Here is a 27,135-nt window from a genome sequence, read left to right as displayed (position 1 = left end):
AGCTCCCCCAAATTCACAAGGTGTCTGATCTCTCCAATCCCCACTCAAGACTAAGACTAAACCAAGACAATACAGAACATCCCTGGTCCCCATAAACATGCTAGCTTTCTCCTAGTGACAAGCAATAGCAGGCTACATTGGGGAAAAGGCAAGAACATGGACAGAGAATCCTTCTGTGGCACAGGTGCATAGGGATAGCCAAAAGCTGAAGGTGGAGAAGGAACATTGAGGAAAATCCTCCAGCACTCCAGCCCCCACCCTAAGCACAAGGTAACATTAGAAAATTTTGAAGCAGTGTACTGGAGATAACTATTGCAACAACAGAATCCAATTTCAACTTAATTCCTGACCAGACTGATTCAACACCCCACCCTAACATCCTAGCAGAACAGGTGTGCCCAGTTCCAGGCAAAAATACTATTTATTTCAGTCTCTACTGTTTGATACATGGTACCTTGCATTCAGTAAAACCTTACAAGATTAAAAAAAATAATAACCCTCTGCCAAGAGACAGCAGACCAATCAATAAAACCACACTTAGAGATGACTATATTTTGGAAATGCCAGAGAAATTTATATGACTGGTTGATGTGTTAAATGCTTTCATGAAAAGGGCAGACAATATACATGAACAGATGAGGGAACTTCAGTGGAAATTAATATAGAATCAAATGGGAAATGCTAGAAAAGAAAATTTATCACAAAGGATGATTTTGAAGGACTTGTAAGTAGGCTAAACACAGCTGAGAAAAGTGTCAAAGAACTTGAATAAAGGCTAATCAAAATCATCCTACCTGAAACAAAAAGTGTAAAGAAAACAGAATAGAGTATCCAAGAACTATGGGGAAACTTTTTGTGGTCAAACTTACGTATAATTGGAAACCCAGGGTGAAAGGAGAGAGAGAATGAGAAGAAAAATATTTCAAGAGATAGTGGCTGCGAATATTTTTAAAATAACAAAAGACTTCACCGAATCCAAGAACTCAAGAATACACAAGCAGAATTTTAAAACAAACAATGCAAAAACCAAAAAACTAGGCACATTATTGCCAAACAGCAGCAAATGAACAATGCAGGAAATATTGACAGAAAAAGGTCACATTACATACAAAGAACAGAGATGAGGAAGAGAGGAGACTTCCCATCAAAAACCATGTAAGCCAGAAGGGACTTCCCTGGTGGTCCAGTGGTAAAGAATCCGCCTTCCATGCAGGGGACACAGGTTCAATAACTGGTCAGGAAACTAAGATCCCACGTGCTGCAGGGCAACTAAGCCTGTGCATCACAACTACTGAGCTTGTGTGCCTCAACCAGAGAGCCTACATGCCGCAAACTACAGAGCCCATGCCCTCTGGAACCCACTCGCCACAACTACAGAGCCCCTGTGCCCTGGAGCCTGTGCACCACAACTAGAGAATAGAAAACCCATGCACCACAACTAGAGAGAAGCCTGTGTGCCACAACGAAGAGCCCACATGCTGCAACCAAAGATCCCACATGCCTCAACAAAGATCCCGTGTGCCGCAACTAAGACCCAACACAGCCATAAATAAATAAATAAAACTAGAGAGATTTCTTCTCCCCCCAACTTAAAGGAAAAAAACCAGGGGCTAAAATCCAGGGGCTTCCCTGATGGTGCAGTGGTTAAGAATCCACCTGCCAATGCAGGAGACCTGGGTTCGAGCCCTGGTCTGGGAAGGTCCCACATGCCTCAGAGCAACTAAGCCCATGTGCCACAACTACTGAGCCTGTGCTCTAGAGTCTGCTAGCCACAACTACTGAAGCCCGCATGCCTAGAGCCCATGTTCCACAACAAGAGAAGCCACTGCAATGAGAAGCCAGTGCACCACAACAAAGAGTAGCCCCTGCTCACCACAACTAGAGAAAGCCCGCATGCAGCAATGAAGACCCAATGCAGCCAAAAATAAATAAATAAAAATTTTAAAAAAACGTAAGCCAGAAGACATTGGAGTAACATCTTTAATATTCTGAAACAAAATACTGTGAATCAAAAATTCCAAGCCCAATGAAAAAATCTTCCAAAAAAGTATGCAAAACAAAGACATTTTCATATGAACAAAAGTTAATAGAATATACTGCCAGCAGATCTGCACTACAAGAAGTATTAAAGGAATTTTCCATAGGCTGGAAGAGTATCATACCAGAAACAGACTTGGATCTAATGAAGAAGTTTTAAAATGGTTAAAAAGGAAGTAAAATATAAAATAATTTTTCTTATTTCTAATCAGTGGAAAATACAACTTCTAAAGCAAAAACAGGAGCAAAGTTTTGTGAGTTTATAGCATATATAAAAATAAAATGTAACGATACCACAAAACAGGGCAGAGAAATTGGAAGTAGCTGTCATATACTATGTGAATGGGCATCATATTATTAGAAAGTAGACTGAAAAATAATAGATGCATATTATAAGCCCTTGAGCAACCATTTAAAAAATTTAAGTGGCATATAACTAATAAGCCAGTAGTGGAGATAAGTTGGAATTCTAAAAGATAATCCAAAAGCAGGCAGGAAAATTGAACAAATAACACATGGCACAAATAGGAAACAATTAGCATGATGGTAGGTTCAAATCCAGTGATATCAAAAATTACATTAAATGTAAATGTTCTAAACACACCACTTAAAACAGAGTTTGTCAGATTGGATTAAAAAGCAAGACCCAACTATATGCTTTATGTTTTCTACAAGAAACCCTTTTTAAATATAAAGAGATAAGTAGATTTAAAGACTAGGATGGAAAAAGTCATGCCATGCTAAAATTAGTTAAAAGAAAGCTGGAGGGGACTTCCCTGGTGGCACAGTGGTTAAGAATCCGCCTGCCAATGCAGGGGACACGGATTCGAGCCCTGGTCTGGGAAGGTCCCACATGCTGCAGAGCAGTTAAACCCATGTGCCACAACTACTGAAGCCCACATGCCTAGAGCCTGTGCTCTGCAACAAGAGAAGCCACCTCAATGAGAAGCCTGCACACCGCAACAAAGAGTAGCCCCTGCTAGCTGCAAGTAGAGAAAGCCTGCGCACAGCAACGAAGATCCAACACAGCAATAAAGGGAGGGAGGGAGGGAGGGAGGGAGGAAGGAAGGAAGGAAAGAAAAAAAGAAAGTTGGACTAACTATATTAATATCAACAAAGAATTCATACAAGGAATATTACCAAGGATATACCAGGAAGACTTGCAGTGCCAAATGTGTATGCATCTAACAACAGAGCTTCAAGATTCATGAAAAAAAACCTGGTAGAAAACCACAAGTATAGTTGGAGACCTCAGTAGTTATGTTAGTAATTGATAAAAACAAGATGACAACATCAATAAAGACAGAGAAGGCTTGAACAACACTTCTACCCAACTTAACTTATTTGCCATTTAGAGAACACTTCATCCAACAGTGGTCAAGTACACATTCGTTTCAAGTGCATTTGGAATATTCACCAAGATAAATCATATTCTGGGCCATAAAACAAGCCATGCCAAGTTTAAAAGAAGTAAAACTATACAGTGTTCTCTGACCCCAAAGTAATTAAACTACATTGAGCAAGTGATACCTGTTGCCTCCCACCTGGAGCAGCCGTCCCAGAGTGTGCACCCACTGCATGGTTTCTAGGTGTTGAGGTCCCCGTGAATATTAGGAACACCTTTGTGCCTATAAATTTGACAATTTAATCAAAATGTACAAGTTCCCTGAAAGACACAAATTACCCATGCATACACATGAAGTAGACAACCTGAATAGCCCTGTACTTCCTGAAGAAGTTGAATTTACAGATTAAAAACCAACAAAGACAATTTAGGGACAGATGATTTTACTGGCAAATTCTAGCCAAACATAAGGGAAAAAATGATTCTAATTCTACCAAAAAAAGCTTCAAAAAAAATAGAAGTGAAACCTTTCTAAGTTATTTTACAAAGCTGGCATTACCCTGATAACAAAATCCAACAGTGACATTATAAGAACAGAAAACTATTGACTAATATCCTTCATGAACAAAGTCACAAAAATTCTCAATGAAATATTATCATATTCAGCAATTTATAAAAAGTATAATGCATCATGAAAGTGGTATAGATTCTGGAAATGCAGATTGTTTCAATATATGAAAATCAAACTGCCTAATTCACTGTATCCACAGAAAAAAAGAAGAAAAAGATGAAGGAAAAGCATTTGACAAAATTGAACATCCACTTATGACTTCAGACAAAAAGAAACACCTAGGAATCAAAGGGAGCCTTCCTTGAGCTGATAAAGAATGTTGACAAAATACTGATAACATCATTTTTAATGGTGAAAGATTGAATAATTTTCACCCAAAGTTTGGAAACAAGTCAAAGATTTCTATTCTCACCACCATGTCAACATCATACAGGAGCTAATAGCCAGTGCACTGAAGTGAGAAAAAGAAAAGATATACAGATAGGAAAGGAAAAAATAAAACTATTTGCAGAAGACAAGATTCTCTATGTAGAAAAGTCCAAAGAATCAACAGAAAAGCTAGTAGAAATGGTGAGTTTAGCAAAGTCATAGGAAACAAAGTAAATATACAAAATCACTATGTTAGTCTTAAACTACTGGAAACTGAGATTAAGAAAGAAAAAAGCAGTACCAGTTCAGTAGCCCCAAATATATAATTTGTGTGTGTTTTGGTAGGTGGGGTGGGGGTGAGTGTGTGTGATCTCTATGCTGCATACTATGAAATACTGATGAAAGATTTAGAAGACTACTCGAAGAGATGTGACCTGTTCCATGGAATGGAAGACTCAGTATTGTTAAGCCATTTATCCTAAGTTGATCTATAAGTGCAACATAGTCCCACTCAGTATCCCAGCAGGAGTTACTGCCGAAATTGACAAGCTATTTCTAAAATCTATACAAAAAACAATGAAACGAGTAGCTTTAAAAATATTAAAAAATGAAGAACAATGTTGGAAGACTCATAATGTCTGATCTCAAGACTTACTACAGGGACTTCCCTGGTGGTGCAGTGATTAAGAATCCACCTGCCAATGCAGGGGGCACGGGTTTAAGCCCTGGTTCAGGAAGATACCATATGCTGCAGAGCAACTAAGCCCGTGTGCCACAGCTACTGAGCCCATGTGCCACAACTACTGAAGCATGCGTGCCTAGTACCCGTGCTCCACAACAAGAAAAGCCATTGCAATGAGAAGCCCGCCCACCTCAACAAAGAGTAGACCCCGCTCTCCACAACTAGAGAAAGCCTGTGGGCAGCAACTAAGACCCAACACAGCCAAAAATTAAAAAGAAAAAAGAATTCATGGTTAAGATTGATTTTCTTAATTTACAGACATGCTACAATTTTCTAGTAAGGATTTCATTACTGATTTCTAGCTTTATTGCACCTTATCTAGAGAATATACTTTATATTATTAAAGTGTTTTGAAATTTGCTATTTATGCTTTATGGTCCAGCATATGGTCAAATTTTGTAAACATTCTATATGTACCTGAGCAGATGTGTATTCTACATATAATTAGATCAAATTTCCTAATTGGGTTAATTTTTCCATATACTTAACTGTTTTTTACTGTTTGTGTGTGTGTGCGCGCATGTGTGTGTATTTTATTAGGTAATCAGAGAGTATTTCTCCCTTTAGTTTTGCCAGATTAAAAAATATATTTGAGGATATTTATTACATGTATGTAGATATATATTTGTGTTATGTTCTTGGATAATTTAATCTTTTATCACTATGATGTATCCTATAGTAGTTCCAGCATAGTTTTTTTTTTTTTTTTTTTTTTTTGCGGTACACGGGCCTCTCACTGTTGTGGCCTCTCCCGTTGCGGAGCACAGGCTCCAGACGCGCAGGCTCAGCGGCCATGGCTCACGGGCCCAGCCGCTCTGCGCATGTGGGATCTTCCCGGACCAGGGCACGAACCCGTGTCCCCTGCATCGGCAGGCGGACTCTCAACCACTGCGCCACCAGGGAAGCCCCCAGCATAGTTTTTTGATGTTAAAATTTACTTTGTCCATTATTTATGTTGTAGTATTTTTTGTTTTTTTGTTTTTTTGTTTTTTTTTTGCGGTACGCGGTCCTCCCAGTGTTGTGGCCTCTCCCGTTGCGGAGCGCAGGCTCAGCGGCCATGGCTCACGGGCCCAGCCACTCCGCGGCATGTGGGATCTTCCCGGATCGGGGCACGAACCCATGCGCCCCGCATCGGCAGGCGGACTCTCAACCACTGCGCCACCAGGGAAGCCCTTTGGTTTTGTTTTTTTGTTTTGTTTTGTTTGCCATGCGGCATGCAGGATCTTAGTTTCCCCACCAGGTATCAAACTGGTGCCCCCTGCAGTGGAAGTACGGAGTCTAACCACTGGACCACCAGGGAAGGCCCTATGTTGTAGTTTTTAACATAGTGATAATTTGTAGCCAAGGTTGGTAATGTCTTTCTTCCAGAGAAAATGTCATTTTCTTCCAACAGTTAGCTGTGAGGCCGTCAGCAATCCAGGATTTCCTTAATACACTCTCAGGGGATAAAGATGACTCAGAGTTGGGCTGAAAGTCTACTTCCCTTTTCACTCTTACTCTCAGTGTGCATTGCTTTGGAGTCCTCCACATAAAACAACAATTGAGGAAAAAGTTAAATGACAGATCCAGGAAGCTCTCAGACAGATCCACTACATGGGAATCCTGCATGACAACTGATATAATTTCTTCAGTAGGTCAAGAAGATGCAGGAGAGTCACGAGGCTTATGCAACAATCATGCAATGAATGGACGTGTTTTGATATTCAAAAAAACCAAGTGTGAAAGACTTTTGAAAGAATTTGGGACTTCAAATAAGGATAGAATAAATTAATATTAAGGAGGTATTATTAATTTTTTTCAGTGTGATAATATTGTGGTTATGCAAATGTCCTTATGTTTTTGAGAAATATATGAAAATATTTTAGGGAGAAATGACAAGGTGTCATGGATCTGTACTTTATTTCAATAATAAAAAAGGAAGAAAAAAGAGATGAAGCATGTGGGGCAACACATCAATAACATTTAATCTGTAAGATGAGTTTATGCACATTTAACTTTTTTCTCCACTCGTGTTTTTTAAAGTTTTCATAATAGAATATTTCATTCTTATGCAAGAGAAAAGTAGACAGGACAACCTTTCTGGGTTTGGGGTTTTGTGGGGTTTTTTGTTTGTTTTGGTTTGGATTTGGTTTTGGTGGTGGTAGTTTTTGTTGTTCTACAGTTTTTCTGGACTTGAGCTGTTATCTCACAGGATAAATCATGGCCTCTCTGATTTCAGCTGGCTTGTGGAATACTAAAGCATGTTATTAATTTATTGGATTTACTGTGCAAAGATCAGGTTGGTAGTAGGTGATATAATATCTGAAGATAAACTCAAAAAAGAAATATTCTCAAGATTTTATATAGGATTTACCCCTTTCAATATTGCAGTGTTTATTCCAGTTCCCTGCCAGTGCAGCTTTCATTCACTTTTAAAGTGAGAAATTAAAACCAAGGAAATGCTGGAAGTTTTTAATGTTTCTGCATTATGACCTGATGAACATTTGCCTTTTTGTGATTTCTTGGTACTTCGGAATCAACAGCCCACCCTAGCTGACACCGTTAAGAGTTCCAGATGTATCCAGGTACACATGGAACAAAGAAGGCAATCCAGTCAAGGTAAGACTGAGATCTTGTGTTCCTTAAATTGTTCAGTGCAGTTCAGGCCAATCCTCTTTCAAGATCTCCGTTTTTAACCCACACATCGCTCCCACTCTATGATGATTTTTATTTTCTTTCCATATTTCAAGCTTCACTTTTCTCTCCTATACAACATATTTCCTTGACAACCGCTTATTAGTATAGTTATATGAGAAAGGCGGGGGGGGGGAGTGAGAAAAAGAAAAGGGAAAACTGGGCTCAACCAGCAGCACAGAATTCATCCAAACTGAACCCAGTTATTTGCAACACCAAAGGGCTGCATGGCAGGAAGCACCCCCATGCAGCCACTCTGGAAACTGGTCTAGAAGATCCAGATCTAGAAAAAGAAACTTCTGTCCAGGCAAGCAGGTCAGTGGCACTCAGTCCACTGGAGCTCTGGGTTCTTTTGGAGACATTTGGGCTCCAGAACACCATGTCTATAGAATATTTTCCCCTCCAGGACTCTGGGAAATTTAATCTATGTACTCAGTTTAGTAATCCACATTTCCGCCCAGGAAGCCGAGGCTGTAGTCATTGTTGCCCTAGGGCACTGTAGGAAGTGTGGTCCAGGCGCTCCCAACGACTGCAAGCACTTTTGCACCAGGCAGGCAGGACCGTGGACAGCGCTCCCCCTCGGCATTCTGGGAAACACGTCTCAGGAGCTCCGAGTACTCGCAGGCACTTCCGCTCCGATGGGCGGGGCTGTGGATGTTGTCCTCGGGCATTCTGGGAAGTGTAGTCCAGGAACTCCGTGTAGTCCCAGGCACTTCCGTTCCCAAAGGGCCGTGATGGGGAATTCTGGGAAATGTTGATCTAGGGCTCCTGGTAGTTGCAGGCACTTCCGGCCCAGGTGGGCGAGGTTATGACCGTCTTTTCGAGTAATGATTGTCAGTTTCGCGTCCCGCCACCCTTCGGAACTTCTTCGAGTAGCTCTCGAGCAACAGCAACCCGGTTGTGAGTTTAAGGGGAAAAGCGGATATTTGAGATGTAAGGGCGACAGTTTTAGTTCAGTTAGGCGAAGTCGTCTCGAGTTTGGGGAGATTCTCCTGTCCCGGAGTTGGGCGCGGGTCCGGGTTGCAGTCTTTCCCGCGCTCAGCTCCCCCAACTCGCCTCCCCCACGTGTCAGCCACTTTCTGGCAGTATAACATTGGGCAAGTTATTTAATCTCTCTGTGCCTCTGTGTGCTCATCTGTTAAATGGGTTGATAGCAGTACCTTCCTAGTAGTTTTGGAATGTCCTTTGTAGTTCATTAGGGCAATGGTGATATTTCACAGCCTCCTTTCCTTCCCCAGCCCTGACTTCACAAGAAGGACTTGCACCGAAGTGCAGGGGGTAAGTAACCCCTTGGCTCCTGGCCCAGGGCCCCACGTGAGTAGGACTTGGCATTCTTCTTCTGTAAAAGATGTTCACATAAATGGAAGAAAAGGTAGGTTGTGTATTTATTTGGTTGTGAGCGATGCCAGTAATTAAGCCTTAGTTGTTAAGTTCCAGTCTAAGGGCTTTATACAAATTACGTTTAGAGTAGCCCTATGAAAAGTGTATTTACTGTTCAGGAATAGTAATACTTTTAAAAAATTACTTTAAATTTTTTTATTAATCTATTTTTTTAAATAAACCTATAGCAGAACTAGCTTTTATGAGAAAACTGTATTTCCATATACATATTTAATGAGAAGAGTAGCGATGTTTTACATTTTTGCATATCTCTTTAATTCTTGACTTTTTATAAGAAAAATAGCTGGATTTTCATGTTCTCTTGTGCTATCTGTTGTGAGATACTGTTTTGGTTAAAGTGATGAAGAAAATCCAGCCTCCCACAGTTATAGTTAGGAAAGAAAGGATTATTTTAATAGACTTTACAGATAATATTCTCCTTTGATACTGCACCCAAGAGCCACAAGTGATAGTTTCTTAAGGTTATGTGGAATCTGAAACCATATCAGAGGACTTTTTGTACTACATTACATTACAACCCTTTGGTCAGTTTTGTATTTTGTGTACTTTGAGTCTTTCATCCATTAATGGTTTTATGAAATGATGCATCGCTCAATTGGAAAATGTTAATGGCCGAGTTTTACAGATATTTCAAATACTGACACATTTGATTTTACAAGATTTTAAAAAATCATATTTGTCAATATCATCACCAGTCTCATCAGAAAAGTTCTGTCTCTAAAGACCTTAAGTCTTTAAGCACTGGGAGGCTGTCAAGCTCTCAGTGATACAAGTTTTCCAAAATTCCGATACTTTGCTGCCAGTAATTTTCTTTGAAGTAACAGACTTGTTTTGCTCATTTCCAAAAGTTCTGCCAGATACCTAGATCTGAGCAACCATAGTTTGTCAGTTGTTCTTTCAAGAAAAGGGATGTTTTCCAGAAAGGAATGCCTAGTATTCCTGGTAACTCCAAGAATGGCCACAGCTGCCTTTTCTTGGGACAACCATTGTTGTCAGTAAGCATATGCAGTAAGTAAGCATAAATTTTACTGTAGACTATCACAAGGACGTATACCCCAGGACTGAGATGCAGTAAAATTAATAACTTTTTAAAAAATTAATAACTTTCACTGTTTCATCAAGAACTTTCTTAAGTGAAACTATCACTGTTTTTACTATGAGTGAAAAGCAAGAGAGAATACAGTGGGGCTTCCCTGGTGGTGTTAGACCTGCGCGGTCTCCTAGGAGTTTCGACTCGCCCAGGAAACAACAAGAGTCGGAAGTCGATGCAAAACGCAAGAGGTTTATTGAAGGCCGGTGCACCGGGGTTCCTTGGTCCTCACGCAGGAGGTCGAAGAAGGAACCCTTTTGGGCGCGAATATGTCAGTTTTATAGGTTCCCACTTCCCCGTATGTAAATTATAGATTTGGTTGTGTTCTCCTGCTGATTGGTCCCGGCTTAGGCTCGGACCAGAGAGGGAACTTGTCCCCAGCTGCCTGATTGGTCTTTGACAGACACCTTTTTTACATTTTGTTATCTCCCTCCTTCTCGGAAGGGGGCCGGACATCCTGGAAATTCACCCATTGTCTAAGAAGCCCCTATTGTCTGGAGAGTTCTTAATCATTAGCTGGAACAGTGTCCCTCGAGTCCCACAGTGGCACAGTGGTTGAGAGTCCGCCTGCCAATGCAGGGGACACGGGTTCGTGCCCTGGTCCGGGAAGATCCCACATGCCGCGGAGTGGCTGGGCCTGTGAGCCATGGCCGCTGAGCCTGCGCGTCCGGAGCCTGTGCTCCGCAATGGGAGAGGCCACAACAGTGAGAGGCCCGCGTACCGCAAAAAAAAAAAAAAAAAAAAAGAATACAGTGACTGCTTACATTTTTGGTGTCACTGCTTTGATTTATGCCAAGGTGCTAGTGATTTTAAACAGCATTCTTTTGCACCATCATTGTGATTACAGACAGCGAAAAAGACAACCAGTGCCTTGGTATTATTAGGAAAATAGTTTCGACCCTACAGACTCCCTGAAGGGGTCTCTGGGACCCCTAGGAGTCCACAGCCTTCCCTTGAGAACTGCTGCTGCTTTTCTTGGAGCATCTGCCAACTTTCAGAATATTCAAAAGTTGACATATAATTATTGCTAATATTTTCATGATCTAAGACACATGTCTTTAGAAACAAACCAGCACAAATGTGTGGCTCCTATATGTATCATATGGTAACTTTGATCATAATGATGATAATTATTAGCATCTGTTGGGCACTTCTTAACAGGCAGAGACTCTAATGCTTTGCAGGTATCAATCTGCGTATTCCTCATAAGACCCTGTTGTTTTACAGATGAGGGAACAGAGACACAGAGAGGTTCCTTGAACAATGGCTTATGCTGAGGGTCACACAGCCAGGAAATGGCAGAGCCAGAGTTAAGTCCCAGCAGCCTGGTTCCATCGCCTGGGCTCTTGGCCAGCATATTCTGCTTTCATTAGGATGTCAAGTAGGCTTAGAAGTTTTTGAGGATGAGGTCAAAACCAGGAGAAAACATATTGAAGCAGAGGATGTTTAAGCTGAGAATAATTAAAGTCTAAAAGCTAGATGAGCAGGAAGAGGCCATGGTAAAAGAGGAACAGCCCAAGGAGAGGCCTGGAGGCTTCTGTGGGAAAGCAAGTGGAATACTAAGGCCAGAAATTCCGTGTGGTGAGAGGGAGAGAAAAGGTCTGACCTGGAAAGTTTCTGTGAATTGTGTGTTTATTTTAAAGGCGCAGGGGAGCCATAGAGGTATGTCATGCAAGAACAAAACCACATTTCCATCTTAGGCAGAACCCTGACAACGAGAAGGGGAGCTGATTGATTAGGGGCAATATTCTGAGCACTTAAGGCTCAGACTCCGGATCCAGACCTGCTAGTTTTGAGCTCTAACACTTACTCAGTGACCTTGGGCAAGTTACTTAATCTCTCTGTGCCTCAGGGTCAAAGATGTAAAATACAGACAATATCATTACATATTTCATGAGGTTATTGTATGGGTTAAAAGAGACTATATATATATATATATATATAGTGTTGGAGTCTGGCAAAAACTAAATATACGTAAGACATTTTATTTTGTAATATCAAGCATGACAAAAGCAAGAAGTTTTCAGAAGGAATATGTAGAGCACATAGAGAGATTTCAAGGTATCCTCTTCTCTCTCACCCCCTTCACTTTGAAACTCGGATGCTATCTTACCTTTGAACAAACAAATATTCTATACGAAGGCTTCTTTTATTTTTTTAATTGAAGTATAGTTGATTTACAATGTTGCGTTTCTGCTGTACAGCAAAGTGATTCAGTTACACATACATACATATAGACATTCTTTTTCATATTCTTTTCTATTAGGGTTGATCACAGGATATTGAACATAGTTCCCTGTGCTATACAGTAGGACCTTACTGTTTATCCATTCTATATGTAATAGTTTGCCACTGCTAATCCCAAACTCCCAAGGCATCCCTCCCCGTTGGCAACCACAAGTCTGTTCTCTCTGTCTGTGAGTCTGTCTCTGTTGGTAGATAAGTTCATGTGTGTCATATTAGATTTCACATATAAGTGATATCATATGGTATTTGTCTTTCTCCGTCTGACTTACTTCACTTAGTATGTTAAGTTCTAAGTCCATCCGTGTTGCTGTGAATGGCATTAGTTCATTCTTTTTTTATGGCTGAGTAATATTCCATTGTATATATATGTACCACATCTTCTTTATCCGTTCATCTGTTGATGGACATTTAGGTTGTTTCCATGTCTTGCCTATTGAAGACTACTTTTTAAATATCTGCTTGGGAATTCCCTGGCGGTCCAGTGGTTAGGACTCCGCGCTTTCACCGCCAAGGGCCTGGATTTAATCCCTGGTTGGGGAACTAAGATCCCACAAGCTGCACAGCACGGCCGAAAAAAAAATCTGCTTAACATGATTTCTTTATCCTTTGAATTCAGAATGTTTCAGCACAGGGAGGGGCTTATAAGAATTGCCTCTATTTTTTTTTTTTTAAAGTTGATCTGGTAGATCTAAAATCAGGTCTGCCTTTCCACTCTGGGTATTTGCCTCCAGTGGCACTAAGAAACCATGATGCTTCTCTTTCTTCTTAGAGATTGCTCCACTGGTATCTATAATGGAGAGAAGAGGGAAGGTGGAAGTCAGGAGGCCTGGATGCTGGGCTTAGCTCCCTTCCTGGCTCACTGGGAGCCCTTGGGCAGTTAGTTCCCTTACTCCTAGTGAGGCAGGTTGTGTAGGGGCTGGGAGCAAGGACTCAGGCCACAAATCATCTGGGTTCATCACCTAGTGCAGTGGTTCTCAGCCCTGACTGCATCCTGAAATCACCTGGGGAGCTTTCCAAAATTACAGATGCCTTGACAGATTCTAATTTAGTTTTAGCAGGGCCTAAGCATTTTTTTTTTTTTTTTTTGCAGTACGTGGGCCTCTCACCGCTGTGGCCTCTCCCGTTGCGGAGCACAGGCTCCGGACGCGCAGGCTCAGCGGCCATGGCTCACGGGCCCAGCCGCTCCGCGGCATGTGGGATCTTCCCAGACCGGGACACGAACCCGTGTCCCCTGCATCGGCAGGCGGACTCTCAACCACTGCGCCACCAGGGAAGCCCCTAAAGTAACCAATTTTATATGGATGGGCTGACATTTGAGTGGGGAACCTGAAGGAAGGGAGGGGTCATCCACATGAGGGTTCCAGACACATTATAAGTCCATTTTCACAGTTGGCTTTCAGAGTTTGCATTGAGCCCTGTTCTCTTCATTCTCCCAGACTCTGTCTCTGTTGTAAAAGATTAGCTTCCAGGTTTTTGCTTTTTTTTTTTCCCGGAATTTATGGAGCTCTGAATTACTGCTAGGTTTTTAAAACCACGTATGTTACCACATCAGCTTTCTTTCCCCTTAATTCTCATGGGAGAAATATCCCAGCAAGAGCTGAAGGACCACTCTCTGCTTTCACACTGCATTCCAGGCAGTGGGTGATAAAGGTACTTTGCTCCCAAGCTTGCAAGTTATTCCAACCATTCCAAGGCCTCACAGCCCCTTAGACATTAGCATAAGTTTCCAGTGTGATGTTCTAAGGCAAAAATGACTTTAAACTCTGTCTGAAAAATCCCCTGCTAATCCCATCTGTGAACATTTTATTAACTATTTCGAGTAGGGCCCTGATGTCCAGATGTGTAGGTTGTGCAGCGTGGCCCAGATTCTGAAACATTCAGCTCAGCAGAGTTATGTAGAGCCTGTTCATCAAGCCCCTGCCACGACAACAGAAGAGACAACTTTTTTTTTTGAAGTATAGTTGATTTACAATGTTGCGTTAATTACTGCCGTGCAGTAGTACATATATATATATTCTTTTTTAAAATATTCTTTTCCATTATGGTTTATCATAGGATATTGAATATAGTTCTCTGTGCTATACAGTAGGACCTCATTTATCCATTCTGTATATAAAAGCTTACATCTGCTAACCCCAGCCTCTCACTCCGTCCCTCCCCCAACCCCCTCCCCCTTGGCAACCACCAGTCTGTTCCAGAAGAGACAACTTTTTTTTTTTAAAGATTTAATTTTATTTATTTTTGGCTGCATTGGGTCTTCATTGCTGCACATGGGCTTTCCCTAGTTGTGGCGAGCGGGGGCTACTCTTCGTTGTGGTGCACGGGCTTCTCCTTGCAGTGGCTTCTCTTGTTGCGGAGCACGGGCTCTAGGCGCGCGGGCTTCAGTAGTTGTGGCACAAGGGCTCATTAGTTGTGGCTCGCGGGCTCTAGAGTGCAGGCTCAGTAGTCGTGGCGCACGGGCTTAGTTGCTCTGCGGCATGTGGGATCTTCCTGGACCAGGGCTCGAACCCGTGTCCCCTGCATTGGCAGGTGGATTCTTATCCACTGGGCCACCGGGAAAGTCCCCAGGAGAGACAACTTTTTTTTTTTTTCTTTTTTCGGTACGCGGGCCTCTCACTGTTGTGGCCTCTCCCGTTGTGGAGCACAGGCTCCGGATGCGCAGCCTCAGCGGCCATGGCTCACAGGCCCAGCCGCTCCACGGCATGTGGGATCTTTCCCGACCAGGGCATGAACCCGCATCCCCTGCACTGGCAGGCGGACCCTCAACCACTGCGCCACCAGGGAAGCCCAAGGAGAGACAACTTTTAATTGACTGTTCTTACAGGGTGGGAAGTAAAGTTCTCAAAACAATTCCTCTGAAGTCATGTAACAGTGAGATGAAAAATTGAAAAAAAAGTCTCAAACGTTTAGGTGTCTGTCTAAATTTAGAAACTTAGGAATCATAGTAACGATAAACAGTTTAGAAATTTCTAAACCTGAAATTATTTTGGAGGTAATCAAGAACTCACAATAGTTGTGAGACAACTCGTAGTCAATATCAATCTAGAAAAATAAGACTAGGTTTCCAGAAATCTAGGTTGTGCAGAAATTTCCAGACATGTTTTAAATATCTAGATTTTAAACTTCTAGTTTTAAATATTTAATATTTAGACTATATAACATAAGCCCAAATGTGCTAGAGTATTGACTATGTTATTGGTTTTCATTAAAATTTCCACTTAATGCAACTACATCATTTATTATGTAAGATTCTACAGGACTTTAGTGAAACTCAGTTAAAAAAGAAGCACAACAAGTTATCAGTATGTATCAAACCCAAAACCTCTCTCAGTCTAAAACTGACACACGTAATACTTAATTCTCCCTTGTGACTTAATCTTTTCTATAGCACAAACTCTTCTAAACTCTGCCTCAAAATATTCTCCATGAAGGAGCACAACCTCTAAATATATGGTATTTCCATCTGCTTTTCTCATTGTAATTCCATTACCATAAGGAGTGAATTCTTTTGCCAAAACTTGTGAAGTTTCAGTCTTCATTGAGGTGGAATTTTTTGGTTGTTTTTCTTTTCATTTGTTTGTTTTTGTTTTTAGTTGTTTGTTAGTGTTGTCTTTTTTGTCACTTTGCAGCCAACTGATTTCTAATTTGGTCTTCAGTGGGTCTCACTTAATGCCAAGTGGAGCCTAGTGGACCGCTTACTGGTTTCTGAAGCCTTGTAAATCAGAGAACATGTTACATGGTGAAAAACGTAAGCTGAACCTTCCCAGAGTTTATTAAAGTTTACTTTTGTGTCCTAAGTGTGAAATCTTGAAATCTCTGAACAAGGCAGGTCACTTGTCCACATTTCTGAATTCTCTGTCCTCATAGGAGGCAACAAAGAAAGTGAGGTGGAAACAAAGAGCTTTCCTGCTAGCAGTTCTAGCAACAGCTTGCCAGTGATTTAACCAGGTGTCAAAAGTCTATGATAGATGGTTCTCATTTCCAGAAACGAGGCAATTCCTCCTGTAAGTATAGGCAGGAGCACTGGCTCAGTTTTCTGAAGACAAAAATCATATCTTAAACCATAAAGGGGGTGGTTCCAATAATGTAAAAAATTCAGCTTCCCTCCTCGTGAGGCTCGCATTCTTGGTGGAAAACATGTCTGACCCAAGCACAGGATAATAAGAGTAGATGTCAGCAAGTTCCCATGAAAAAAGAACCATGAGGGCTTCCCTGATGGCGCAGTGGTTGAGGGTCCGCCTGCCGATGCAGGGGACACGGGTTCGTGCCCCGGTCCGGGAGGATCCCACATGCTGCGGAGCGGCTGGGCCCGTGGGCCGTGGCCGCTGGGCCTGCATGTCCAGAGCCTGTGCTCCGCGGTGGGAGAGGCCACAACAGTGAGAGGCTCATGTACCGCAAAAAAAAAAAAAAAAAAAAAAAAGAACCACGAAGTATGATTGGTGTGTTGGAAGCTTGGTTATATCTTAGACCACTATGACATTCAGAGAGTTTGCAAAAGAGAGAAATCTCATAACTCCAGTAATTATGGAAAAGCCAGAATGAAGCTATTAACCAGTGATCAGCACAGAATAATTCACACAGCAAAGAAAAGCTGCCAGTGTCCTGCGTGTGCAAAAGCCTTCAGTAATGTCTCCAACTTTGATCTTCATCAGCGAGTCTGCTTCAGAAAGACGCTTTACACATGTAACAAATGCAGGAGAGGCTTCTGTTACAGCTCAGCTCATTGTATTCGTTGGACGCTTCACATGGGAGGAAAATGCTTTAGGTGTGGTAAGGGCTTTGTTCAGAGCTCACTAATATGGGAAAGACTTCAGCTGTAGATCAGCACTTAGTGTTCACTGCAAAATCCAGACAGGAGAGAAACGCTATTAACTGTCAAGTGCGGTAGGGCCTTTGTTCACACCTTGCATCCTCAGGGCCATTAGAGAATCCACACTGAGGAGAAACCCATCAACCCTGATGTATGTGGGCGGAGCTTCCGTCATGCACCCGCACAGAACGCTTACTGGAAAGTTCACGTGGGAGAGAAACTGTCCAAATGTGAGGAAAGCAGGAAGGGCTTCATTTGTAGCTCAAATCTTTACATTCATCAGGGGATTCCCCACGGGATAGAAACCCTGTAAATGTGAGGAATCTGGTAAGGCCTCCGCCAGCTCTAACACTCCTAGGCCTATCATAAAATCCACACTGGAGGGCAACCGTGTGTATCCTAAGTAAGTGATGAGGGCTTCAGTCTTCAGGCCCGTCAAGGAGTCCACACTGGAGAGAAACACATATGCGCCTGTGGGAAGCACTTCAGGAGAAACTCCCATTCTGAAATCCATCTGGTAGTCCATACAGGAGAGAATCCCTATTTTTTAAAAAAGAGCTGCTTCTATCAATTCATATTTTAAAGTTCATCAGAAGGCACTGAATTGAAGGAAACCTTATAAGCATGAGGAGTAGGGGCAGGGCTTGAAGTTGGAGTTTGCGATGTCAGGTTCAGTTTTCTACCGGTGAGAAACCATACAAATGTAAGGAGTGTGGAAAAGACTTCAGTCACAGTGAAGATCTTAAAATTCATTGTAGGATCCACACAGGACAGAAACTCTGTAATTGCAAGGACTGTGGAAAGGGCTTCGGTCAGGCCATTCTGGTCCATCAGAGAGACAGCAGTGAAGAGAAAACATTCAGACGTGAGAAGTAAAGGGTAAAGACTGTGTCAGAATCTACAGCCTCAAGCCTGCCAGAGAGCCCATACTCGGGGTTGGGGGCATGGGGAGAAAACCATCAAATTGTGAGGCATGTGGGAAAGTCTTCACGGATTAATTGGAGGACGCACATGGAAGAGAAACACTATAAATAGGGGATGTGTATTGAGTGCTTCGGTGACACCTCAAGACCTCAGCTTCATCATAGTCTCCACTCTGGAGAGAAACCATACAGATATGAAAGTGTATACAGTATGGTTTTCAGATGGTTCTTGTGACTCCAGAATCATCAGACTGTTCACACAGGAGAGAAGCCTTACCATTATGAGCTTGCGGTCAGCGCTTCAGTTGGAGATCACATTTTGTACATCATCACATTTATCCAGGATGAATTTTGAAGAAGTGATGAGAGTGGGAGGAACTTTATCAGAGGATCCACGGAGGGAAACAGTTCTATGAAATGGTGTCTGTCAAAGACCTCAGTGAGGTCTAAATTCATCTAATCCTTTGGTCAAATAGGAGAGAAAATATTTTCATTAAAGTCTGTGTTTCAGGGACTTTCCCTGGCGGTCCAGTGGTTAAGACTCTGCACTTCCACTGCAGGGGACACGGGTTCAGTCCCTGGACGGGGAACTAAGATCCCGCATGCTGCGTGGCCAAAACAAACTAAAGTCTGTGTTTCAGCCATAGCTCGACACATCCCAGTGGTTAAGAGCCCACACGGCAGAGAACCCTCGTAAGTGGTACACTAAGGACATCAGTCAGAACGGTGGCATTTATCACACATTACTCAGGAGGGAGGCCTTAGAAAGGATGACTATGATCAGGTCCTTAAAAGTGTGATCATAGACATGCCAAAACTGATTTCCACTAGGATGTAAGCTCCATGAGGGCAGAGCTTTTGTTCACTGCTGAAGCCACACAGCATTGCTCAGTGCTTTGTAGGTGTGCTCAGAACTTGTTTGTTATATGATTAAAGAGAGAAAATGTATATAAAAGGGAGAAAATTATATTAGGTTCATCTGAAGAATTTCATATAAAATATATTCAGAAGAACCCAATGGTCTTAATAAAACTAATTCAAGTAGATAGTCAAAATGCAGAAGACCAATGGTACTATAATTCATCATCTAATTTGGCCTTACACTGGTGTGTGATTGGCTCCTGTTCTTTCCCCAGCCTTTGTTCTTATAGTGAGTGGGAAGATTTCGGGGCTGATCAAGGAAAAAGATATGACCAGGAAGTGGCAGTGGTACCCAATCAGGTTCATCGGGATGGTACTTTGATAAGATCGCATGTGTGAAGGGAAGTCTCAGAGCATGAGACCTTACAGAGACTACAGTGGGTGGCCACCACCACCACTGAGAAGAGAAAGAGGGCAAGGGAACTTCTGGGGCAGATGGGGATTGGAGGGGGGCTGCTTACAGGTCTAAGTGATGTCGCTCGGCAGTACAAGGCGGAGCCTTGGGGTCAGAGAACTCCGAAAGGCAGCAGCTGCTTAGGGTCTGTTACAGCGCCAGGGTTTGTCTTAATCTCTGGCTAGCAGATGTTGGATGCAATTTTGCAGAGTGTACAAAATAAGCAGGCTCCAAATGACTTAAAATGTGCTCATTTGGGCTGTATTAAAGTAATTGATTACATGAGGATTTCAGTTTGGCACCAGCAGGCTTTTGAGCTCATGGTCCCAGGCGGCTATAAAGAAGTAAATAACATAGAACAAAAGGTCCTACTGTATAACACAGGGAACTGTATTCAATATCCTGTGATAAACCATAATGGAAAAGAATATGAAAAAGAAGATATATATATATATATATATATATATATATGTACACACACATGTATAACTGAGTCACTTTGCTGTACAGCAGAAACTAACATTGTAAATCAACTATACTTCAATTAAAAAAATAAACAACATAGGGCCAATAAACAGGGGCTATCGTTGGCTAATTTATAAAACAGTTCTCAAATTGGGTTCTTAGTATTTGGGACTCTGTTTCATATTCCATCTCTTGTAAACAGTCTGAATTCAGCTATCCTTTATGATTTTTGTGATGGTATAGCCGGGCTAAAAAATTACTTTTGTTAATCTTTCACTAACTGGATACTCCATAACACTTAAATCTTTTGACCCCACTAGGGTGTTAAAGTAGAATTTTACTGTAACACTTAGAAAGTGTCAAAAGTATTTGCTAATGACAAAAGTTGTCACAGTAAACTTTAAACTGATAATTAGTTTTTTTATTCTTCATCTTTTCATTGAGACTTTGATGTGATTATATTCAGAGTGCTATAGCATTTCTCCCATCAACATTTGTTAGGTAGGGCTGTGTTGGATTTGAAGAATATTAATTTTGTCAAGTTCCCTATCCAACGTTCCCCCTCCTAATCCTCAAGAAAAAAAATTTTTTTTAATTGTTGCATGTGGTCATTTTATTTTCAAATTTTTCATTATTGGTGTAGGCTTGACATTCTTACACAGTTTTCTCTATGGGTAGCTGTAAAAAATGTATAAATTTCAGAGAGGAGTTAGTATATTTTGAAATGTTTAATGTGTATCTCTCTTCGATCTGCAAATCTTAGAACAGTAATTTAAATTTAAATTAGGAAATTTAAAGCATAGAAAAGATAAGTACCATGAATGATGTCACTAAGTTTTCAACAAGTGGATATAACGAGTGTTCCTCAATAAGAATTTGCGTAAGATTTGATATACTTTGATATGCTTTTAATAACATGGAGCTGTTAAAATGATGGCACAAACATGACGGGATATAATCGGATTTACGGAAAATAGGCTCTGTCTGCAGATTAATATCAAAAACATGAACATGTGTACGTGTGTATATGTGCATCAGATAGCATGTGAAGGACACCTTGTATAAACAACGACTTGTTCTGATAAGGATTTTATGGAATGTTTCTTCTACTTTTTAGAGTTTGCAGTGAGTGAATGTCAGTTTACTCAAGCAATAAATCTGTGTAAAATGGGATCTCTGAAATTATCAAGTAAACTCACCCACACTCTTTCAAGTGAGGTCATCCCCCTTAGAGCTACAGAGCTGTGTTCTTATGGCTGCCTCTCCTCCTGGGGAGAATCTCGCCACTGCCTAGATTCGGGGGCTGGGACAGTGACCCGCTTCTCATGGAGTGCGACCTCTGCTGGATGAGCAGGATACTGCACTGGTCTTATTTGCCAGCCTCTCCTGGTTGATAAAACGATGTTTTGGAGTTGCTGCTTCCTGATGATACGGAAATAAATGGAACCAGCACAGAACCAGAGGGCGCCTTGGTTCCACCTAGGTCATGAGGCTACTCCTTCTCTTTAGGCTTATAGCTCTTAGGAGCGACAGCATTTGCTGCTTAGCAATTCTGTTTCATTTTGAGTATTTTCCTCCTGTGGGGCAATACTGTCTGAATTCATGCTCATCCTTCCTTTTGCCTGACAAGTAAGTGATATCTAGCTTCAGTACAGAACTGTTGGCTTGCTATTAGTAAGTAGAAAGTGCTTCAACTTACTTCTGTGTTCCTGTTTTGTAGAGGAAAAGTTCAATATCAATGGATTCTTTTGCTTTTATGAGTAGCTTGTTCTTTCTGCTTGGAGGGTTCTAAGATTTTCACTTTAATCTTAGAATTCCAGAATTCTGCCAAGATGGGAATTTTTTGTTTTCTCATCAATCCAGGCATGACCTTTGGTAGCCTTATCAGTCTGCAGCGTTGTTTCTTCAGATCAAGAAAATGTTCATTCATTATCTAGTTCATTATTTTCTTGCCTCTGTTGTTTCCTTCTCCAATTTTCAGAATTCCTTTTACTCACATGATAGATTTCCAGGATATACGTTTCACATCTCCTCTCTTCCCATCATTGATTCCAGCTGATTGTATTTCTGTGCTGTATTTTGAGAAATTTCTTTCACTTAGTCTTTGAGATTACTATCTTTGCCCTCATCATTGGTAATCCTCCCCTTAAATTCATCTACTTTCAATTGGTAAATTGGAGATGGAACTTAGATGAGTGTGTGTGCCCTTGCCCATGCACTTATGGACACATACATGCTGAACTTCAGTTTCCTTAAATAATCCTATTATCATTTTTTTTAATTCAAGTTTCATCCCTCTCCTCTTGCAGCTCAGTTTCTGCAGGTGTGTGTTTTTTTTCCAGCTAGTTTTCTGTCTTGGTTATTGGGACATCTAGGTGACAGCAGACATCTAGGTACTAGAAAATAGAATTATATCAATCCCCATGAGTGCGGTGACCCTATCTCCCAGTTGTCTATAATAGTGCCAGATTATATCTATTGCCTTAGTGTAATTAGGAACGGTACCGTTTTCACTTTCAAAAATGTCCCAATTTAGGGAATTCCCTGGCCATCCAGTGGTTAGGACACTTTCACTGCCAGTAACTAAGATCCTGCAAGTCGTGTGGCCAAAAAAATAAAATAAAATAAGTCCACTGTTTTTCACATATTTGCTGTTATTTTTTTTCCTATTCAAAGGTGTTTTGCCCGGGATTTGTATTGGCTTCATTTGGTCTTTGTTCAGGTGTTTCTAGTTCTACCTATGAAGTGGTCTCTTTGTCAAAAGAGATGAACTTAAATCTAATCAGTAAGCTGGGATGAAGTGAGAGAGTGGCATGGACTTATATACACTACCAAATGTAAAATAGATAGCTAGTGGGAAGCAGCCGCATAGCACAGGGAGATCAGCTCTGTGCTTTGTGTCCACCTAGAGGGGTAGGATAGGGAAAGTGGGAGGGAGACGCAAGAGGGAGGAGATATGGGGATATATGTATACGTATAGCTGATTCACTTTGTAATACAGCAGAAATGAACACACCATTGCAAAGCAATTATACTCCAATAAAGATGTTTAAAAAATTAGGACATTTCATATCAGGCCATTTAATAAATATTTTTCAAAATGTGAACTGCAAAAAAAAGTCTAATTAGGCCTTTAGATTTAAATTTTACTTGATAGGAAACACATAGGCTAGAAGAAGAAATTATTTAATGACACAAAAAATAAACAATGGAGTGAAACTGAGCAGGACCCTCTGGGGTCCTCCTGGGCACAAATGCCTTTCTGTCATCCCCATCCCCCCCTTTGTCAGTTTTTGAAAACTTTCATAATAAAAAGCTACAAAATATATTCCCTGCCTAGGAGAAAAACCATGGTTTCCTGGTTCACTTGGCTTATTCACTCACCAGACACTATTTATATCAGGAGCAGAATAGAAATATATACTGAAATGTCTGAAGCCAAATGAATTAGAAAACAGTTCAGGATTTTATATATGCACACATCACAATATTAAATTCCCTGCAACGGAGCTGCTTTTGTTTGACATAACAACCACTATGTTTTTTAAAAATGAAGTTCAAGATATTTCGCTTTTACAGCCTAATCGATGTGTGTATAGCCTTTTTGCAAATTCTTAGCATATTGGAATGAACCGCTCATTCCACAGAACCCTCTCAAGAGCCCTTAGGTGCCTTGCTGAATAAAGGAAGCAAAGGAGTCAAAACACTTTATTCCAACCTCTCCCTTCCCCCCAAGACAGACAGCTTGGAAACTGAAGACTGAAACTTCCTACCTATCTACCTTCCCTCCCGCAATTTACTGTGTACATTAACATAACTAGTCAGTTTTACTAGCATGCCTTTACTATTCCAGAAGATTCCTGCCCAAATTGCTTGATTGTTCATTAAAGGAGCTTCCACAAGCACCCATCAACTCTTCTATCTCTTTAAAGAACATCAACAGTTTGCACCTGTAGGTTCCTCGCCTACAAAAATCCTTGCTCTTCCCACCAATCCTGGACTGCAGCATCATGACCGTCATGCAATCCCATTCGTCTTTTGCACTGAAGGACGCCGCCTTAAACCACACTTCCAATTCTCAGTGAATTCCAGCCTTGTCTTCCTGGCTCCGCGGACACTGTCAAGGTGCGGAGGCTCTGTGGAGGTGGTGTCACCAGGTAGCAATAAACTATGTTTTTGTCTCATTAACAGGTTTTATTGCTGATATTTGGGGAGTCAGCATTGGAAACAAGTTTGAAATCCAGTGTTCCTTAAGTTCTGTGTTAGGCAGTTCCGCCTAGGTCACTTTTACGTTTCCCACTTTTTAGTCTACCCTTTGCCTCCGCTAAAAATGTTGGGTTTTAACTTATTTTCGTAATACAAGCCTCTCTTTTCTCTCTTACACGGACGCATTTTTAAAAAATTCGCAATTATTGTTACCCAAAAAACTATCTGCTTACGTTATTTTCTCATGAGCTTTAAGAAATGAGTAAAACAAAAGGAATCTGACAGTTCCACCAAAAGTGACTAAATTCGAGCCCGCTCCACAGTCAAAACCCAAGACAGCTGGTGGGAAGAGCGGTTCTGCGAACTTCATTCTGGGAAATGTAGTCCAGGAGGTTCGTGAAATCTGAGGCGCTTCCGCCTGGGGATTCTGGGAAGTGTAGTCCGGGAACTGTGTGTAGCCCGAGGCACTTCCGCTCCGGGAAGGCGAGGTCGGGGCCGAGATTACTCCTAGGGCGGTGAGTTAACCCAGCGTCCCTGTGATCCCTCCGAGCCTTCTCGGACTCGGCGTGGGGCCACCCGGTCCTCGCTCCTGGGGCAGAGAAGCCGCGGCGAGCGGCGGAGGGCGGGAGGGGGCAGCGGCGGCGGTGTGCGTTCCCTCGGCGAACCTCCCGCGTCGGGGGCGGGCTCGCGTCCTACATTGAGTTTGACGGTCTCCCGCGCTCTCTGCTCCCCCAGCCCTCCTACCGCTACTACGGGCCAGCTCTGTTTCTTGCGGTAAATTATTGAGCGGGTTGCTTAATCTCTCTCTGCCTCAGTTTCCTCCGGTTAGTTCCTTCCCAATGATGTTCTTTTGAGGATTAAGTGAGATTATATTTTAAAAGCTTAAGAACAGTGCCTAGTGCACGGTAAAATGTTGGATGTTACCATAAATTCAGTGATAATACTTAAGCGCCCTGTTGTTGGGAAGCTCCTGCGAGCCTGGGATGGGGTCGGAGCTCCAGCTGCAGACCCATTGTGCCTTCCCTGATCACTGAGGTGGGTTTGTTCTTGGATTCCTGGATTCTTTCTGGACGCTTGTTTAGGAAGGAGAGTTATCTTCCGCTGGATCCTGGGAAAAGTCCTCTGTGGTTTATCCCAGACCGAGAAATGATCGTGGTCACGGCTTTGCACAGTGCCTGCGATGTAGCCAGGCTTCAGTTAAAAATGTTCAGTATTGTGTAACAACCCCATATTGTTAATTTAAATGCAACACGATTTCTTAGTTTTAGGTTTTTATTAGTCATTGTTTACCTTCATGCAATGCGAGAAGAAACTTCGTTCTTTCAGCTTAATAACACGTGCAAGTAGTTACACCTATTAAGGGGAAAAAAACCCGTGGCAATTTAACGTTCATTAACAACAGCACAAACCATCTGTGAGACCACCAGTCAGAATTAGGCTTTTTTTGGAGAGTAAGGGTAAGTAAAGGGACAGAGTCATCTCTGAAGTCTGTGTTTCCTAAGAGTCATCTTCTGTAAAGCAGATTCGCAAAGGCAGTTTTACGAGTCTTAAGAGCACCTACTTGTCTGAAGCTGCAGGAGGGAATTGTGGCATTATTGTACCCATTTACAGGTAGACTGGATTGAGGCACAGAGAGATTAATAACTTGCTCAAGGTTTATGCGACTAGTAAGTAGAAAGTGATAAGTAGAAATAACAGAATTTGAACCCAGGCATTTTGGCCCTGATGTCAAAAGCTCAGCTTCCCTGTACACGGGTGTGGAATTGAATCTCGGAGACAGAGTTTTGGGTGAAGTAGAAAAGGATAGCTTTATTACTTTGCCAGGCAAAGGGGGACACGGTGGGCTCCTGCCTCGTAAAACTGTGTCCCCACTTGGAGACGATAGTGGGAAGTTTTATAGTAATTTTTCAAGAAGGGCGTGATCAGCTCGTGGACATTCTCCTGATGAGTTGGCGGTGAGGTAAGTGGGAGTCGGCATCATCAACCTTCAGGTTCCAGCTGGTCTGGGGTCTACATGCTTGTGGGCACCATACCATCGTTAACTTCCCCCACCTGGAGGGGGTTTCAGTATCTGCAAAACAGCTCAAAGACATTGTTGTGTGTATCCATTGGTGGGGAAGCAGGACCTTGCCCCAAGGCTGCACTATTGTTTCTCTGGACTGTTTGTTTCTCCCTAGTCTTGCATCCCCGCTCTTCCCTAATGAACAGCTGCTTGAATCTGCCCATTGGAACTCAGGGTCATGGAGGCTGAATGAAGGCTATTTCCTGTAGTCAAAGAAATGGGGGACACAGAAAGGCTTTGTGCCCAGGAGCCCCACAGGGCCCTGCTCGGTATCAGCCCCATTAAGTTGTTGGTGCTTCCCGTCTGCCTCTCATTTCCTCTAACAGCCAGCCTCAGGAATACTCTGGGAGCTACAAGAAACATGTGGGTGAGGGCTGTTTATGGACTGTTCATGAACTAAGGCAGCTGGCCGAGGAGGCCCAGGGGAAGCTGGAATCCAGCCCCTGTTCTCACTGGGTTATGTTGTCACTGCATTTGCCTAGAGAAAGGGGCCCCTCTTCCAGATCACACGAAGTACCACGTGGACTAGCACAGTTCCCAGTATCTCTCTCATGATGGCTTTCTTTCCCTTCCCCAGTTTTGCCTTCCCAGAACTCGGCCTTTCCCCAGCAGGAAGAGGAAAAAAATGACCAAATTCCAGGTAAGTCAGGTTTGCTTTTCTGTTTCTTAAAATGACATCTCATTTCACAAAGACTGGACACATTTTTCACCTGCTCGGGAAGGGTAAAGGGAACCAAAGGCACTTGAGGAACTGTTGTATGGTGGCCCCTTGCTTTTTGTTTATTTCCACATAATGATGTGAAAATTAATAGATAATTTTTTAAAATAAAAATGTTCCCATAATCAATTACACTCCAATATAAAACAAAAAGTTAAATA

General features: G+C 42.0%; 1 protein-coding gene across 3 annotated transcripts in view; it reads left to right on the top strand.

Moving 5' to 3' along the window:
• Positions 1 to 27,135, top strand: part of ZNF235 (zinc finger protein 235) — a 67,437-nt gene that overhangs the window by 14,938 nt on the left and 25,364 nt on the right. The window contains exons 2-4 of one of the 3 annotated variants that reach the window (XM_027079772.1): positions 7,587 to 7,662; positions 8,976 to 9,015; positions 26,834 to 26,896. In XM_027079772.1, coding sequence (XP_026935573.1) covers positions 7,619 to 7,662; positions 8,976 to 9,015; positions 26,834 to 26,896 — 147 coding nt within the window. In that variant the 5' untranslated portion in view covers positions 7,587 to 7,618. Of the gene's footprint in view, positions 1 to 7,586; positions 7,663 to 8,520; positions 8,638 to 8,975; positions 9,016 to 23,037; positions 26,155 to 26,833; positions 26,897 to 27,135 lie in introns of those variants that run through there. The other 2 variants (XM_027079771.1, XM_027079773.1) reach the window with 2 other exon arrangements.

This window comes from Aethalodelphis obliquidens, unplaced genomic scaffold (assembly GCF_003676395.1).
Source record: "Aethalodelphis obliquidens isolate GAN/ISIS:26980383/991018 unplaced genomic scaffold, ASM367639v1 scaffold43, whole genome shotgun sequence".
Classification (NCBI taxonomy): Eukaryota; Metazoa; Chordata; class Mammalia; order Artiodactyla; family Delphinidae; genus Aethalodelphis; species Aethalodelphis obliquidens.
The sequence above is the reverse complement of the archived record's forward strand: the minus strand, read 5'-3'. Positions and strand labels throughout refer to the sequence as shown.